Genomic DNA, 16373 nt, shown 5'->3' on the forward strand with positions numbered 1-16373 from the left:
GTAATCCATAAAAAATCATCATTTCCCTGGAGAAACTGCCATCATAATTGCATCTCAATATCCTTTAAAACTTCCAGTGGAGCCTAAATATATAAGTACTCTGGGTACATAACATTGACTCATGCAAATTTAACTTTATATAAATTATACAATGGCACAGAAAAATTTTAGTTACAGAAACAGTTTATAATGGTTATAAAAACACAAAGTAGAACTTTGTTTCAGGCTGAAGGTATGGAGCTTGGAAGTCCTCTTTCCTGTCCTTATCTCGGGAAAAAAAGCACAGAATATAAAAATCAGCATATTTTCTTAGATCCATTAGAGGATGGGAAAGCCCAGGGAAAAGTGCCACTCCAGAACTGGAGAGACTGCTGATACAGGGAATGACAGCCTACTTCGAGCAGAAGCTGCCAGAGCCAGTCACTGGTAGGAACACTTAAGAGGTACTTAAGAAATTCCTGGAGGCTGGGTGTGGACCAGCTTGAGAGGTAAAAACTCCTGGAGCCCAGTCTTAAGGGACCCCACACGTTTGTGGGATTTACCGCCAGAAGCTCACCAACTTCTTAAGGTAAGTAGAGGAATAAGAAACCATGGAAGTGGAGTGAAATATTTAAAGTGTTGAGGGGTGAATTCTGTATCCCGTGAAGTTATCCTTCCAAAGTGAAGAAAGGACTTTCTCAGGTCAGTAAAAACAGACTCTTTTGCCAGTAGGCCTGCCTTACAAGAAATGTTAAAGGAAGTTCTGCAGAGAGATGGAAAATTATACGGAGCAGAAACATCTACACCAGGAACAGAAGAGCATTAGAGAAGAAATAAGCGAAGGTAAAATGGAACTTTTTCTTTTTCATATTCATAACTGATCTAACAGATAACTTTTCAAAGTAATAACAGTGGCAATGTATTGGGATTATAGACAAGGTCGTAAACGACAGCAGTGTTACCGTGATGGGAGGGGGCAACTGGGGATGCTGTGTTATAATGTACCGCACTCCTTACGGTGTGGTGTAAGGTTACCTGAACGTAGCTTAGTTTTTAAAAGTACACTGCAAACTCTAGGACACCACCTAAACTCCTTTTTAAAAAGCATAATTGATACAATAAGAGAACATAAAATGGTAATGTAAAATGCTCGATTAAAATCAGATGGCAAAAAGTATAAAAGTGCAAAAAAAGTTAGGAAGATAGTAGATATTAATACAACTATATCAATACTCACTGTAAAGGCAAACAGTGTAAATAAACCAATAAGACAGGATTAAACAAACACCAGCATCCACTTTATTTTTTTTTAATGATGTTTTATTATATTATGTTAGTCACCATACAGTACATCCCCGGTTTCTGATGTGAGGCTCGATGATTCACCACCATCCACTTTAAATATAAAATCACAGATCAATTAAAAGTAAAGAAAGAGACGGGGATGTACTGTATGGTGACTAACATAATATAATAAAAAATCATTAAAAAAAATAAAAGTAAAGAAAGAGAAAGATAAACCATGCTAACACAAATCAAAAGAAAGCTAAAGCAGCTTTATTAATTTCAGACAAAGCTGACTTTATAACAAGTAAAATGATAAGAATAAAGAGAAACATGACATGCTGAAGAGGTCCATGATCCTTGACATGAATGTGCCTGACAGCACAGCGTCTAAATATAGGAGCAAAAACTAACAGAAGTGGAAGGAGAAATTGTTAAATCCACTGCTATTGTTGGAGGCTTCACCCCTTTGTCAGTAATTGACAGAAAATCAGTAAGAATACAGTTGAATTTAACAGCGCCACAAATACTGAATCTAATGGACACTTAAAAATTAAATCACCTAACAAGAGAATACACAGTCTTCTCAAGTAAATATGGAATATTTACTAAGATGAATTTTGGGTTGTAAATCACACCTGAACAAATGTCAGTGTATAGAGATCAAGCAAAGTATGCTCTCGGACTAAAATGAGGTTGAATTACAAGTCAGTGACAAAGATAACTGGAAAATTCTAAAATATCTGAGATTAAACACACTTCTAAATACCGCAAGTCAAAGAAGTCTCAAAGTAAATATTTTGAACTCAATGAAAGTACAACTTATCAAAATTTGTGGGGCTTGGCAAAAGCACTGCTTTTAGAGGGAAATTTATAGCACTGAATGCATTTATTAAAAAGAAAAATCTAAGATCAATTGTCTAAGTTTCTACTTTAGGAAACTACAAAAATAAGAGCAAATCGAAAGTAGAAGAAAAATAAAAATTAGTATAGAAGTCAATGAAATTAAAAACAGGAAATCGGGGCACCTGGGTGGCTCAGTCGTAAGGCGTCTGCCTTCGGCTCAGGGCGTGATCCTGGTGTTATGGGATCGAGCCCCACATCAGGCTCCTCCGCTGGGAGCCTGCTTCTTCCTCTTCTCCCACTCCTCCTGCTTGTGTTCCCTCTCTCTCTCTGGCTGTCTCTCTGTCAAATAAATAAATAAATAAATAATCTTTAAAAAAATAAAAATAAAAAAAAAATAAAAACAGGAAATCGATAGAGAAATTCAACAAAACCAAAAGCTGGCTCTTTGAAAAGTTCAATTAAAATGATAAATCTGTAAGGGCAGCTGCCTGGTTCAGTCAGTGGAGTGTGCAACTCTTGATCTCGGGGTTATGAGATCGAGCCCAGGTTGGATGTAGAGATTACTTAAAAAATCTTAAAAAAGAAACACAAAAAACAAAAAACAAACCTGTAGCTAGGCTAACCAAGAAAATAAAAGCGAAAACACAAAGTACTAATATCAGAAATGAGAGAGGGGTCATCGTTACCGATCCCATGTACATTAAAAAGAAAATAAATATTAACCTATGCCCACAAAATTTAATAATTTAGATGAAATGGACCAATTCTTTGAAAGATACGATGTACCAGAACTCACAAAATGAGAAAGAAGTATATATTTAATAAGCTTATATCTATTAAAGAAATAGGATCAATGATTCATAACCTTCCAAAAGGAAAGCCCCAGGCCCAGATGGTTTCATTAGTGATTCCTACCAAATATTTGAAGAAATGAGACCTATTTAAAATCTTTGAGAAACTGAAGCAGAGCTACTTCCTAACTCATCTACGAAGCCAGTCTTAACCTAATACCCAAACCAGCTAAGGACATTACAAGACAGGAAAACTCAGACCGATTTCTCTATTTTGCATAGAGGCAAAAAATCTTCAATAAAATATTAGCAAACTGAATCCAGAAACGCATACAAAGATTTATAAACCATGACTGAGGTTTATTCTATTTTGTAAGACTGGTTCAATGTTTAAAAATTACTGTAATCTATCATATCAGTAGGCTAAAGAAGAAAAATCACGGATAAATCCATAGATGCAGAAAATGCTTCAAGATTTCCTCTCCCGGGGCACCTGGGTGGCTCAGTCGTTAAGCGTCTGCCTTCGGCTCAGGGCGTGATCCCGGCATTCTGGGATCGAGTCCCACATCAGGCTCCTCGGCTGGGAGCCTGCTTCTTCCTCTCCCACTCTCCCTGCTTGTGTTCCCTCTTATGCTGGCTGTCTCTATCACTGTCAAATAAATTAAAAAAAAAAAAAGATTTCCTCTACAGCAACAGTAATCAGGACAGTATGGTACTGGCAGAAGAACAGATCAGAGTCCAGAAATGGGTCTACACAAATACAGTCAACTGATCTTTGACAAAGGAGCAAAAACAATTCAGTGGAGAAAGATTAGTCTTTCCAAAAAACAGTGTGAGAACAATTGGACATTCACAAGCAGAAAAATGAATCTAGACACAGGTCTTTAAAAACAGTTAATTCAAAATGGATCATAGACCTACATATAAAATGTAAAACTCTAGAAGATGAGAAAGCAGATACTCCAGTTGACATTTTTCGGGGGGGTTTTTATGGGTTTTTACACCTAACAGCAAAAGCGCAATTCATGAAAGCAAAACCTGAGTTGGAATTTATTAAAGTTTAAAGTTTATGCTCTTCAAAAGACACCACTCAGGGAACGAAAAGCTAAGCCCCAGGCTGGAAGAATATATTGGCTAAACACATATCCGATAAAATAATTTGCATTCTAGTTACACGAAGAACTCTTAAAACTCAACAGAGAACCACCCAATTAAAAAATGGGCAAAAGAGCTAGAGAGACACCTCACCAAGGAAAATATACGGATACGAAGATGCTTAACATCCTGTATCATTAGGGAATTGCAAACTGAAACAATGAGGTGTCCTTGTACAAGATCGTCTATAATGGCTAAGGTCCCAAACACTGACAGCGCCAAGCGCTGATGAGGAGGTCAAACGGGACCTCTCAGAATTCACAAACTCTCAACAGAGCTCATTCACAGCTGGTAGGAATACGAATTGGTGCAGTTTGGAGAAGTCTGGCAGTTTTTCACAGAGCTAAACAGTCTTAGCATTGGATCCAGCAATCTCACACTTGGGTATTCACCCACCAGAGTGGAAAACTTAGGTCTACACACAACCCTGCCGACGAATGTTTACAGCACCTTATTTGTTAACTGCGAAAAACTGGAAGCGATCAAGATGTCCTTGAAAGGTGAACGGAGAAACCAGGATCTTCATAGATGGACTAATCAGCGATTTTAAAAAACGGGCTATCAAGCAACTGTAACGCCTACTGCTCGGTGAAAGAAGACAAGCTGAAATGGCTGCATCGTGTAGGATTCCAACTCCAGGACATTGCAGGAAAGGCGGCAGAGAGCCCGGGGGCTGCCAGGGACTGGGGGAAACAGGAGGAATGAAGCGGTGAACACAGGGGACTTGCAGGGCAATGAGAATATTCTGTATGATTCTGTAATGGGTACATGATATTACACGTTTGCTAAAACCCACTGAACCGTACAGCGCAAAGGGTGAACCGTAATAGAATCCGGAGACTTGAGTTAATGCCCCCGTACTGGTTCCTGAGCAGTAACGAATATCACACGAACGCCAAGTGTTGGCGAGGGAAACCGGGAGGGAGGGGAGTAACTGGAAACCCTAGTGTTGGCTCACTGTTTTGGAAACCTAAAACTTGTAAACATGTCTTTGAAACTTTTTAAAAACAAATTAGTATGACATGTGGCAGATTACTGTAAAGCACTAGCTCCAAGAAGATGGAGCTACTGCAAACGTCTGAGTTTGTTTCAAAATTCTGTTCTCTTGCAGATGGACCGGATCGGCTGGTACTGCTTCAGTGTGACAGATACAAAGACGGAGAAGCGGTAGCACGCACGGGTTCCTGTGTGCTGAGCTGCGGTGAGTGTAGGGCTAGATTCGTGATTCTTGTCACATCTGTGTTTCTATGTATTCAGACACCCTCCTTCCTCAGCTTGACTCCACAGAAGCACTGTTCCCGGCTCCGCTCCTTCACCAGGGTCCGCACCAAAATCAGCATTTAATTCAACAGGCGAGAAAAGGTAGTCAGGTTAGATCTTACCCAACTAACCCCCAACGCTGAGGCCCTTCCGTCCGGCTCGCCACTGTGTCCCATTTCCTAGAACGGCTTCTGCTACAGAAGTACTCAGTAAATATCAGTGAGTCAGTGAAGAGCCGAGTAGCTTAAACATTCTTTTAACAGTCAAGCATTTACTCAAATTTAAAATGATGAGTAGTTAAAAAATACTGTTAAAGAAGACGAGACCAAACTAAGGTAAAACTCTAACAAATAACATTTATTTTTCTTTTACATATGTATTTCACAGCCTGAACATCACATCGCCTTCAGAGAAAGGTGCTTTTATGCCATTATATTTTACTATTTACCACACAGGCATTAAACATTCTCATTAACATGATGAGACAATTTGCTGGTAAACATTAAACACACACACATTGGTTTCAATACCTCAAGAACATTTTTTGGTCATAACCAAGGAGGTACATCAAAATATGACAACATTGGCTAATAATTTATAAGCAAATAATATTTTAACTCTGCATAGTTTATACAATAGGCTGTGGTAATAAATAATATCACCAATCTCATCAACTATTAACTGGCCACGAAAAGCCTAACATTCATTTAAATTATGATACGAAATGCTCTATCAGTGTAGTTTCAACATAGCCTTAAATGTGGTGGGTGCTTGACCCTGAAAGAAAAAAGTACTGAACTGGTATGTCCGGTCAACTACAAATATGTCAGGTTCACGTGTTACATTCCTAACATGGAGGCAGGTAATTAAATAGAAAACCTAGCAGTCCAAAAAATGTGAGTGTGCAAATTGTAAGGAAAACATTGCATTTAAATTTGCACTCATTTGCAAGTTACAGTCCTAGCTCAGTAAAAACACTAACAGGAAAAAGAATCAGCAGGAAGGAATGGACATGACCTCTCCCAGCAGAGAACTAGTCACTGCACGCTTCGCCACGGCTCGGAAAGGGTGTCCGCTCCTCTAGAGCGGCTCGCGCCCGGGGACTCCCCTTCCCTGAACGCAGCAGCCTGCGCGCACGCTCCCACCAGTGGAAAGACGAGGAAGAAAAACCCGACTCTGCAACATTCTGCTCCTCAGTTTGGTACGAAGGTCCTTCCCGTTATTATAACTTACTACCGCGCGAACTTCTACCTGCAATGGTTTCTGAATCAGGTCTGCTAAATGCTGTAAAGCATAGCTACCCGCATACAACACTAGGGTTTGGTTCTGAAGTACGTCAGCCTGGTAGCAAGGTGCATGCGCAGTCACTCCACCAGCCTGTACGGGCAACGCTAGCTGGGGGCGGCCTCACGTTCGACACAGAGATTCTCTGCATTGTTTCCGGTGTGGGAACAGCTGCTTGGCAAGCAGAAACGCCTATCCGTTACTACAGTGTATTTTAACTGAAATGTTTATAAAAATAAAGCCCCAATCTTGAACTCTACAGAATGTCGAGAACTCTGTTGGGGATGTTAAAAGCACTGGGCAAAACCCTGGTTTTGAGCGTGCCGTCCGCCCCGCAGGAGAAGATGCGGTTGCCCGGGATGATGTCGATCTGCATGACGCCGGCCCCGAGGTTTCGGAATATGGACTGCTTAGCGTGTTCATTTTTGAATGAATGAATCAGGCCATGGCCTGTCAGTCTCCAAACCTGGGGGAAAAGAGAGTAAAAACACAAAGGGTAAGTCGTTAAAAAAGAGAAAGAAAGAGATCAAAGATCAAAGAGTGCGGTGGGGTTTCTGTTCCCCAGTCTTGACAGCATAGACGGCTAATAGCACATTCCAACGTCTTGCACCGACTCACCTTTATGTTACCTTCTGCTGAGCCTGTAGTAAAATATTCCTCACAGGGAGCCAGAGCCAGAGCCTTAATAGCGGAGTCGTGGGCCTGGAATGTGTGAATCAGCTGCCTTTGCCTGATGTCAAAAATGCAGACGTAGCCTTTCCTACCTCCGGAGATGAGGAGCTGCTGTTTGGGCGCGTACTGAAGGACCGTGGCACCGTGATCGTGGCACGTGAAACCTGAAGAAGGAGAACACCGGAAGTCTCTCCCAGACAGTTCTAGCCTGCCAGTTCAGGTAATGTTTAAATGCACATTTAAATAACACAAATTACTGACAAATTTTTCATTTCAATTTCTGTAATCATGATCCAAGTATTTAAAAAAGATCCCAAGCAATGACAGAAAAAACGTTCTTATTCACAATCTCAATATGAAAACACATGCAGGAAGTTTAAATGTTAAGCCCAAACCAAGTTACGCTGCCCCGTAAGAAGCCCGTAGAAGCGACAAGCGCAGAGGAGACCAAGCTTCTCCATGATCCGCTCAGCCACCACATTCATGCCCACCATGACAAGCATCTACCCCTTCTTAGTTCCCGCCCATACAGCCTCATCACAAGTTCCTGTCAGGTAAGTAACAAACTCAACTACAGTTGTGTGACAATGACCAGCTACAAGGTACGGAGTTAGCTTTCCCAGAATTCTCTGCATTTTAATATAATTAAAGCCTTAAGCCAGTATGTGGTAAATCTTTAAGAGCTGTTAATTATTCAGAAAAACAATGTGCAATCAAATAAAATTGAGAAATAACTATACTTTCAAAAGGTGTATCAGTAGGATAACAAAACTGAAATCTCTTTCCGTCAAAGAATCCACCCGGCTATGTTTAACCCAAATGTACTGGAGCATAGAGCCTTCTCTCAACAGTGTCATGTGAAAAAGGGATCTTTAGGACACCAGTTGGGAAAATGGTCTTAAAAGGAATAATATTTTAAGTGGCGTTGTTCATATTTCTTGTTCTTCTTATAAGGTTTTTTATAGTTAGGTGTAATTCTTTAAAATACCTCCTTCCTACTGAGCTCAAATACTTTGCAACTAATTCCTAAAAAGCTTTATTAATAGCCCTAATCTCCATTCCATATTTCCCAAATAGAATACAAAATAGACTATGCTATGCTAGCTGGATAGTTACCTCAGCAAGATAACCAGATATTCATTTATACCCCATGAACAAACACTCACCGGCTAGAATAAAACCAGGAAAGCATTCCTTCATAATGTATTAAAAATCACAGATCTTAACTCACTTACCATGAATGAGGCTGTTTCCAGGTGATATCAATGTGTCCCAGAGGCATACATTTCTGATGAAGAAAACACAATGGTTCATGATGTGCTTTTTGTTACTGGCTTCAAGTCCAATATTTTTATTCATTGCATCTTTTTTGCTCACTCATATTTATAAAGCAATGATTCTCAACTAGGACGAGGGCAGAAGCTAGGGATACACCTAAGAGTTTTTATCCTTTCCTAACCGCAGAGTTCTGTCTCACGTGTCTCTGCCATCTCATCTCCCAACCCCTCATCTTCCCCGTTACCACTCCAGGGAAACGGAGACACAGTTTCCTGAGGAGAAGGGATGTTTCTGAACCCAGGGGTAACCACTGCCAGGAAATGAGAGACATTATTCATGGCATGTGCTGCCAATGAAAGCAGTGTCAGGCCAAAGAAAATACTGAGTATCAGGGTTACAGCGTCCCAAGAACCCGACAGTATTAATGGGGGGGAAGAAAGGAAGCTTTAACATAATTACATATGCTTACTGAGAGCCTACATTAGGAATACTTGTTTTTCTCTTCTTGATAAAGAAAACTACTGAGATAAGAATTACATAACAAAATTTTTGTATTCATGACGTGGAAAAACTCTACTAAGTAAAAAAGTCCATACTTTGCAGCAAGAATACCTTTCTGCTTAAAATGTGCTTCTTATTATGCTTCTGTCAACCTACCTATTGTCATTGGACTGTCCGGATGTGGCAACCAGACTTGAAGAGGTGATAAATGCGAAGTCACTTGTGGCCTTACTGTGGCACTGCCAGCTCTACAAGAAACAAAATGCAGATGATGTTACCTAGGAGTCCAAGGCGATCCAGAATCACACACACACCCAATTCTGCTAGCAGTACAGGCATGAACTAAGAACAGTTGTTAAACATCCAGAATAAAGAATAAGTGATAAGAGGATTAGCTATTATTTGCATATTATTTATCCAATGATACTCTGGAAGAGTTAGTAAAAATAGGGAATTAAAGGGTTTTTTTTAAAGATTATCTAACAGGAATAGGATGAACCTACCCAAGCCATTTAATTACATTAAGAGCCCAGCCAAACTCCATGTTAATGATCTCAAATACATTTAATAAACTTTACATAATATAAATCATAATAAACACTAATAACCCAAGGAGGGAAACCCCTACATGCCCAGCTAGTAGTCTTAGACTAGTGTGAAGAGCTCAAGTCAAATGACCTTTGTAACCTAACCGCAAACATCCACCTTCCTTACCATCTCCTCCCTTCCACGTGAAGACCTTTAGCAATAATAAAGCCAAGGTCAAAGGGTCCTGCAAGTTATCCACAAGCTGAAGGCTGCCCCAAACCACTCCTAAGGATATTCCAGCACCACTGGAAACCATTTACTGAGCCAGGCATGACTTTTCTTGTTGGATCAGGTGAATGAATAGAAATTTGGAGGCAAAGACCCAGGAGGGTGTCCAGGTATTTTAAAATAGGCATTCTTCTGTTTGGAATTATGGTATTGATCTGAGTGAAGGCAAACGGACAGATTCAAGATCACTTCCATTTCTGTAAAGAATTTATGATAGGGCACTAATTTAAGAGAAATATCTTGTCTCATAATTAAAAACATATGTAGTCCAGAAAAGAAAACTAGAATCAACATATATGAAGCCTGAAGTTCAGCACAGGACAGCACTACCTTCCAGCCCTCCTACCCCACCTGAGCCCCCACCGAGTGAAGATATGTCTGCATCACCCAATGTTTTAGTATGATTTGGATCAATGACGTGATCTATTGCAATTGGTTTAGTAAGAATTCTAGAGCAAATTAGAATGCACAGAACCTGTTAGTGATTCATTTTAGGTACTATATTAAAAATCTATCAAGAAGTCAGTTTTCAAAAAAGTAGGACCACATACAGGGAAAGCCCCTGAACATTTTAAAACATAATGGTCATCCTTCAAGTTCTGAAAAGTGAAGTTTTTTGTTAGTCCTTTAGGTTTAAACCAGGGCAAGAACGGGTGCTGTGCTGCTGGGCAGAGGGGACCCCTCCTCAACAGATCCAATGAGTGAATCTCCAGTGAGATTTAGCGTGTGAAACAGACACTGCAGAAACAAAGCAGCCTCCATCTGTGCTCTGGGAATGCTGAATGGTACTCACCATGTACGGTTTAGGATTTGATGCCGTTTGGTTTACTTGCCAGATACTCAGAAAACCCTCTCCATCTGCAACACCACACTGTAAGAACAGCATGAATGTTAAACCAGCTTCTTAGTAAGCATATCAAAAGCAAAATCACTGATGGAGAGTCACTCAAACCTCACTTAACGTTCTGCCTACGCCTATTTCTATCACTGTAGTTCCTAAGAAAGTCGGGCACTATAAATATCCTGCAACCTTTTAAATGCTTTTCCATACCTGTTTCATTTTCCTCCAAACATCTCTAAGATAATTTAGTAACAAACTAGAAGGTTTCTCTCAGGTGCTTGATCGAGCTTACAGGCACCAGTACACTCAACAGAGCGCTCTTTACTTTCACAGTATTTAATATCTTTAGATGGATGATTGATCCATATAAAATTCTGAAGACCTGTCCTCTACTAGGCGCCCAGGGGGGGTATAGAAGCAGACACCAGTAAACTGCCTGCCCAGCTTACATCCAGGTCACTGAATTGGTTATTTTAGATGTAGTTTTACTAACCATCTACTCATAAATATCTTTTTCAGATGAATTTAGCAGTAAGCCCCAAGAGCCAACCTTGTTGCCTTGTGAATTAAAATATAATCTGGTAACTCTTGCGTTGCCGGCTTGGCGGAAACAGACAAGCTGCTGAGGTCGTGTCCATTCAAACATTCGTACGCTGCCATCCTGAGCACCTGTAAGATCTGAAACACAAAAGGGAAAGCAGAAAATAAGAAATGAAGAAGCTACAGAGTTCCAATATTTCCCATTCTATAAATGAATTTCAAAAAGACAGGCCATTTACAAAGCTCTGGGTCACAAATAAAACACTTACAGTACTGGTGGACTGGGTGGGAGGTCATTCTCTTAACATTGTGTAGATTCCTTTTCATAAGCTTTAAAGGAAGATAAAAGCCCAATTCATTTTGCACATCACAGAAGAGACAAGAATATGCCTCAGCCCAACTCTTAAGTTTTATAACCTTTATTCCTCTCACAGCTGCATTAGTACTAGCATACGCCCTGTTGTGGGTTTTCTGAGCCACTTCACATGTGACACTTGTCCGAACAGACCATGGAAGCAGTCACTGGCACAGCCCTGGCCCGTGGGGCCAGGCACTAAGCGGCTTCATCGAGTGAGTAAGAGACTGTCCTCCAAGTGCCCTCCCTGCGGACAAGGAGGAGTAGCTGCAGATTCTTCAGAGCAGAACGAGAGAACGGGACCCCTTCAACCGGTGACTAACAACCACCACCAACGTTACAGACACGTTGGTCGAACACCTGTAGTAGCCACAACTCCTCTTTGTCTCTGCTTTACCACCTGGTGCCTCTCGGTTTGCTCACCTATCAAACGATAATGGGAGATAATAAAAGCACCTACCACCTCGGGCTGTTGTGAGGGAAAGCGTGTACCCGACACAAAGGAAGTCACGCAATCTTAGCTACTATTATTACGGGTACTAACGGGTCACTGCCCCTGATCTTTAGGATCGTTCCTGAGTCAAAGTGATTTCAACTTATTTTGGGTGAGTCCATGTGCAGAAGCCATACGTAATAGTAAGTAACCCACCACGCTGGCTCCGGTGCTGGTCTGCCCACTGCCCAGCCAGGGCAGAGAGGAAGGTGGGTGCACCTGACTTGCTGAATACGGTGCCGCACTGGGCTGGTAAAGCGTCGTAGTGGAACCACGATAATCGATGTCGTCTGAACTGTGGAAAACATCCGTGTGTTAATGGGGACATTCCATTGTCCCAACTCAAACTCCAATTACAGAGCTGCTTACGTACCCACAGGACAGGCTGTACTTATAAAGAATAAGTATCCATAAGAAAAATGTAGGTGTAATTCCTAACCATAGGCAACTTTAGTACTGGTTAACTTTTCCCCTTTAGACAAAATTTATAAATTTAATGTCGTCTGGGGGCAATTTTACTGCTGGCACAAGTTGGAACAAATGTCTGCTTTGAAGGATTTAACACAAATATTCTTTTTATCATGTATAGAAAAGGTTATAAGGTCTCTTCAAATACAGATATCCCATGTATCAAATTCATACACATTTTAGAGAAATCTCAGTTTAAAGATTTCTTCAAGTATTAGTAATCATCACAAAAAAATGTTAAAGTAATGTTTATGATGGACTGTATCATATTACATGGTTACATCAACTCTGTAGTAATATGCTGACATCAACTCTGAAGTAATATTATATGCTAACAAAACAGAAAACCCAACAGAACAAGGAGAGAGGCTATGATGCACCATTTCCCAAGCAAATAAAATATCCAAGAGTCTGGAGAAAAGACGGAGGGCAAGCATGGAGGAGGAACCCCAAAGAGGAAGGTGTTGCACAACACTGCTGGTGCAGTTCCCATAGCATTACTGAAAGTAGAGTTGTCTACATTTTTATCTGTAAAAAAGGTATGCTTATCAGGTGTTAATCAAGAAGAAACACTGAAAATCACCCAGTAAATGTGACTTATCAGTTTAATTAATATATTAGTGTATTCTACTTTTTAATTATCCACATCAGCTGAATTTACTGAATACTATGTAATTCCTGACATTTCTCTGGGGTTAAATGTCAATGCTATCGTTATGGCATTAGGCTTTGGTATTGGAGATTATTCTGACTCCAATACTATGAATAGTTAGTTCCATGTCTAATGGAGGAAGTACAGTTAACTTGTTCATTGATGTAAGAAGAACCTTTTATTGGCAGCTAAGCCAATTATGTTTGTCTCCTACCCAAGTAAAGAGAGAAACATATATACTTTTCAAGATAATTCAAATCATGTGCATAACCATTTAGTGGGTTCTTTTTAAAGAAGACCTCATTTTAGATACTACACGAGACAGACTAACCTTTTGGATTCTCGGTCGTATTCTTCTCCAATCCATATGTATGACTGACAGGCCAACAGAGAAGTAACATCGAGTTCTTGTACATCGTGTGTTGAAGCCAAGACAATTTCGTTACAGTTCGCCTATAAAGCAGAGTCAGGAATTAAAGCAATTTCACTAAAAAAAAAAAAAAAAAAAAAAAGTGCAATCTTTATAATGACTATAGCTTTTACCTTATTAATGGAAAACGCCATGATCATATCTGATTCCTTATGAATGATTTTCGCCTTCCCCCCTGGGTAGCCCAGGTCAGCTTCAACCTACAAAATGTTCATCCGCAGGTTCAGTCGTGTAGCAACATGTGAGACACAAACATTCCACAAAATTTAAAAGAAGGATAAGAAAACATAACCGCAGCAGCAAGAAAAAAGGTACCAGTAATTTTAGTATGCTGAGACTTAGCTTTGGAATTAGCTTAAATTCTCTGATGCCCTGTAATCACCCTGGTTAACAGACTTCCACTGGGGTAAGAGGATACTGGTTAACCGTCATAGATGGCTGGCAGAGTTTTCATTCACATTTGTAACAGCAGTAGGCCCCTTGCATCTCTTGCAAAAGCGTGCAGACACTGCGGTAAGAATGTGTACGCATCAAGAGGCACAGAGTGGAGGAAAAAGACAGTCAGACAAAGGAGTCATATAAGAAAGTAAACATTGTAAAATAGGGTGAGGTGCTAAGACAGGAATAAGGAAAGTTGGAAAGAACAGTTAGAAGGGGACAAAGGAGACGGATGAAAGGAAGGTGCACTGGCTTAGGGTCAAAGGTAACGGGAAGGAAAGAATACACAGAATCAAGGTGGAAAGATAAAACAACCATGTCTAAAAACAGACTGGAAAGGGGGAGACGTGAAGACGCAACAGAAAGAAGGAAAGAGAAGCATCAACGCTGAGGAAGACCAGGTCGGAAACGGTGGAGGATTTCCTACCCTACACCACTGACGTGTATGGGAGCCGCGAGTGTTCTGATCAGCCCACGTGGTTAGTGTTAGCGGTGAAGGTTAGCTCCCTGAACTCGGAGAATGAGCCAAGGACAAGAGCACGGGACACTACCTTGCTGCGGGAATCCTCTGCTATGCAGTTTTGTTTGACCTGCTCCACATGTTCTTCCACAGACTAAATCACACCACACCGTCACAAACACAAAACACATGCATGAAACGAAATTATAAGGAGAATGAAACATTCCAAATTGAAATGGTCAATCCATAACTTAAAGGTGGTAAAAGCGAATGTGTCAACTTTTCCTTTTAAAAGCACAAAATCAAAAAGGAAAAACCGAGTGAAATATCATGTCCTCAGATGAACACAACACAAAGCAAAGCAAGTGAAATTCAAGGTAACGTAACTATTCCATGCGTAAAAGACCATTTCAGAATAAAAATTATTTGCATACCAGTAATGTAACTAAAAATCCTAACTTAAGCTGCAATCTCTCTAAAAACAAAAGCTGCCTGAATGAGAGGGTGCATTCTATACTACATAGATTCCTATCCTACAGGGGTCATTTCAAATACAAATTGAAACTATTTCTGAACACAGATTCAAAGTACTGATAATTATTTCACTCTTACTCATAAGAAATATATCCATGAAGGAGGAGTCAGGGATCAGAATTCCCATCAACTGTTTTATTATAATCAAATTTTTCTCCTTACAGGTAAAGAAATGTTTGATCAAATGGGGCACAGGAAAGAAATCACATCAACAGCTTGCTCCTGGTTGATGACAGGGTCATTAGGGATGGCTACAATTAGAAATGACGGTTCTGCTCTGCTGTGGAAACCTGTGAAGGTTTGATCCGAGCAACACACTCCTCCTGGTACCTCTTGGAGTGACTGCTTCACTTTAGCCAAAAGGGCCAAATTCTCTGCACATGCCTTCGGCGACTGCCCAGGGCTGCTGCCGTGGACAACGACAGAAAGGTACATGTGTGCAAGGCCCACTCTGCAAAAACCAAACTGCTGAAGAACCTTTTGGCCTTTAATCAAGTCGCTGAGTTTGCAACATTTATTGATTTCGCAAAAAAACTGTCTTATGGAATATTTTTCTTTAATATGTTCAATGAGTAAAAATATCTTATGAATATATCTAAAATTTCAGCATTTGTCAAGAGAATTTTCTAAGTAATTTTTTAAAATGAGGCAAAATTTTAGAATTTTTAGGATTAGTTTGTCAGTCAATTCACTGAATTTATCAAATTTACGAGTGCCAAAATCCTATTTAACGATTTCAAAAGATAAACAACACTTATTGAATGGGTAGTTTTGATAATTGTTCCATATTTCTGAGCTTAGTGACCAGTTTTTATTTTGTCTTAACAGCTTTAACATTTTTTCAAATTTTTTCCTTAATGAAAACAAATTTTCAGATCTGTCTACTCAGTACAATAGCCATTAACCATGTACGACCACTTAAAGAAAATTAAGTCACACTAGCCACTTTTCAAGTGCCCAGTAACCATATGTGACTGCTAACTACTGTGTAGAAAAGATAAAATTTTCCATTATCACAGAAAGTTCTACTGGATAGCGCTAGACAAGATAATAATTCCATTCCGTAATTTGAAATTCAAAAGGTACAAAAAAGGGTACAGGATAAAAATTCTTCCCATCCTAACTCCCACCATGTACTTCCCATCCATGGAGCCAACCAACTTACACAGCATTTTAAGAAATGTTCAATTTATCTCTATCCTACCTCCCTCTTCCTGGAGACCCTCTGCTGGTAGAAAATTTGAAGAGAACACACAGCATGGGCTGCTGATCCCAAGAACACGGAGACCAAGGGGC

The 16373-nt window shown here is 40.1% G+C and overlaps 1 protein-coding gene and 1 long non-coding RNA gene across 5 annotated transcripts in view; one reads left to right on the plus strand and one right to left on the minus strand.

Moving 5' to 3' along the window:
• Positions 1-712: 712 nt before the first annotated feature.
• LOC148107030 (uncharacterized) lies at positions 713-15567 on the plus strand. Its single transcript, XR_015723166.1, has 3 exons — positions 713-822; positions 5167-5256; positions 15242-15567. It is a non-coding gene; the product is annotated as an uncharacterized LOC148107030 (long non-coding RNA).
• DMXL2 (Dmx like 2) overlaps positions 5652-16373 on the minus strand; it is a 142947-nt gene continuing 132225 nt past the window's right edge. For 2 of the 4 annotated variants that reach the window (XM_045812130.2, XM_045812129.2), the window contains exons 34-44: positions 14635-14697; positions 13759-13845; positions 13547-13668; positions 12252-12390; positions 11517-11577; positions 11258-11385; positions 10660-10737; positions 9207-9298; positions 8507-8559; positions 7218-7435; positions 5652-7065 (exon numbers count right to left, since the gene is read on the minus strand). In XM_045812130.2, the coding sequence (XP_045668086.2) occupies positions 6856-7065; positions 7218-7435; positions 8507-8559; positions 9207-9298; positions 10660-10737; positions 11258-11385; positions 11517-11577; positions 12252-12390; positions 13547-13668; positions 13759-13845; positions 14635-14697 (1251 nt within the window). In that variant the 3' untranslated portion in view covers positions 5652-6855. The remainder of the gene's footprint in view (positions 7066-7217; positions 7436-8506; positions 8560-9206; positions 9299-10659; positions 10738-11257; positions 11386-11516; positions 11578-12251; positions 12391-13546; positions 13669-13758; positions 13846-14634; positions 14698-16373) is intronic. The other 2 variants (XM_087859145.1, XM_087859144.1) reach the window with 1 other exon arrangement.

The sequence above is a fragment of the Ursus americanus genome, chromosome 36 (genome assembly GCF_024610735.1).
Source record: "Ursus americanus isolate L20-20 chromosome 36, mUrsAme1.1.p, whole genome shotgun sequence".
Classification (NCBI taxonomy): Eukaryota; Metazoa; Chordata; class Mammalia; order Carnivora; family Ursidae; genus Ursus; species Ursus americanus.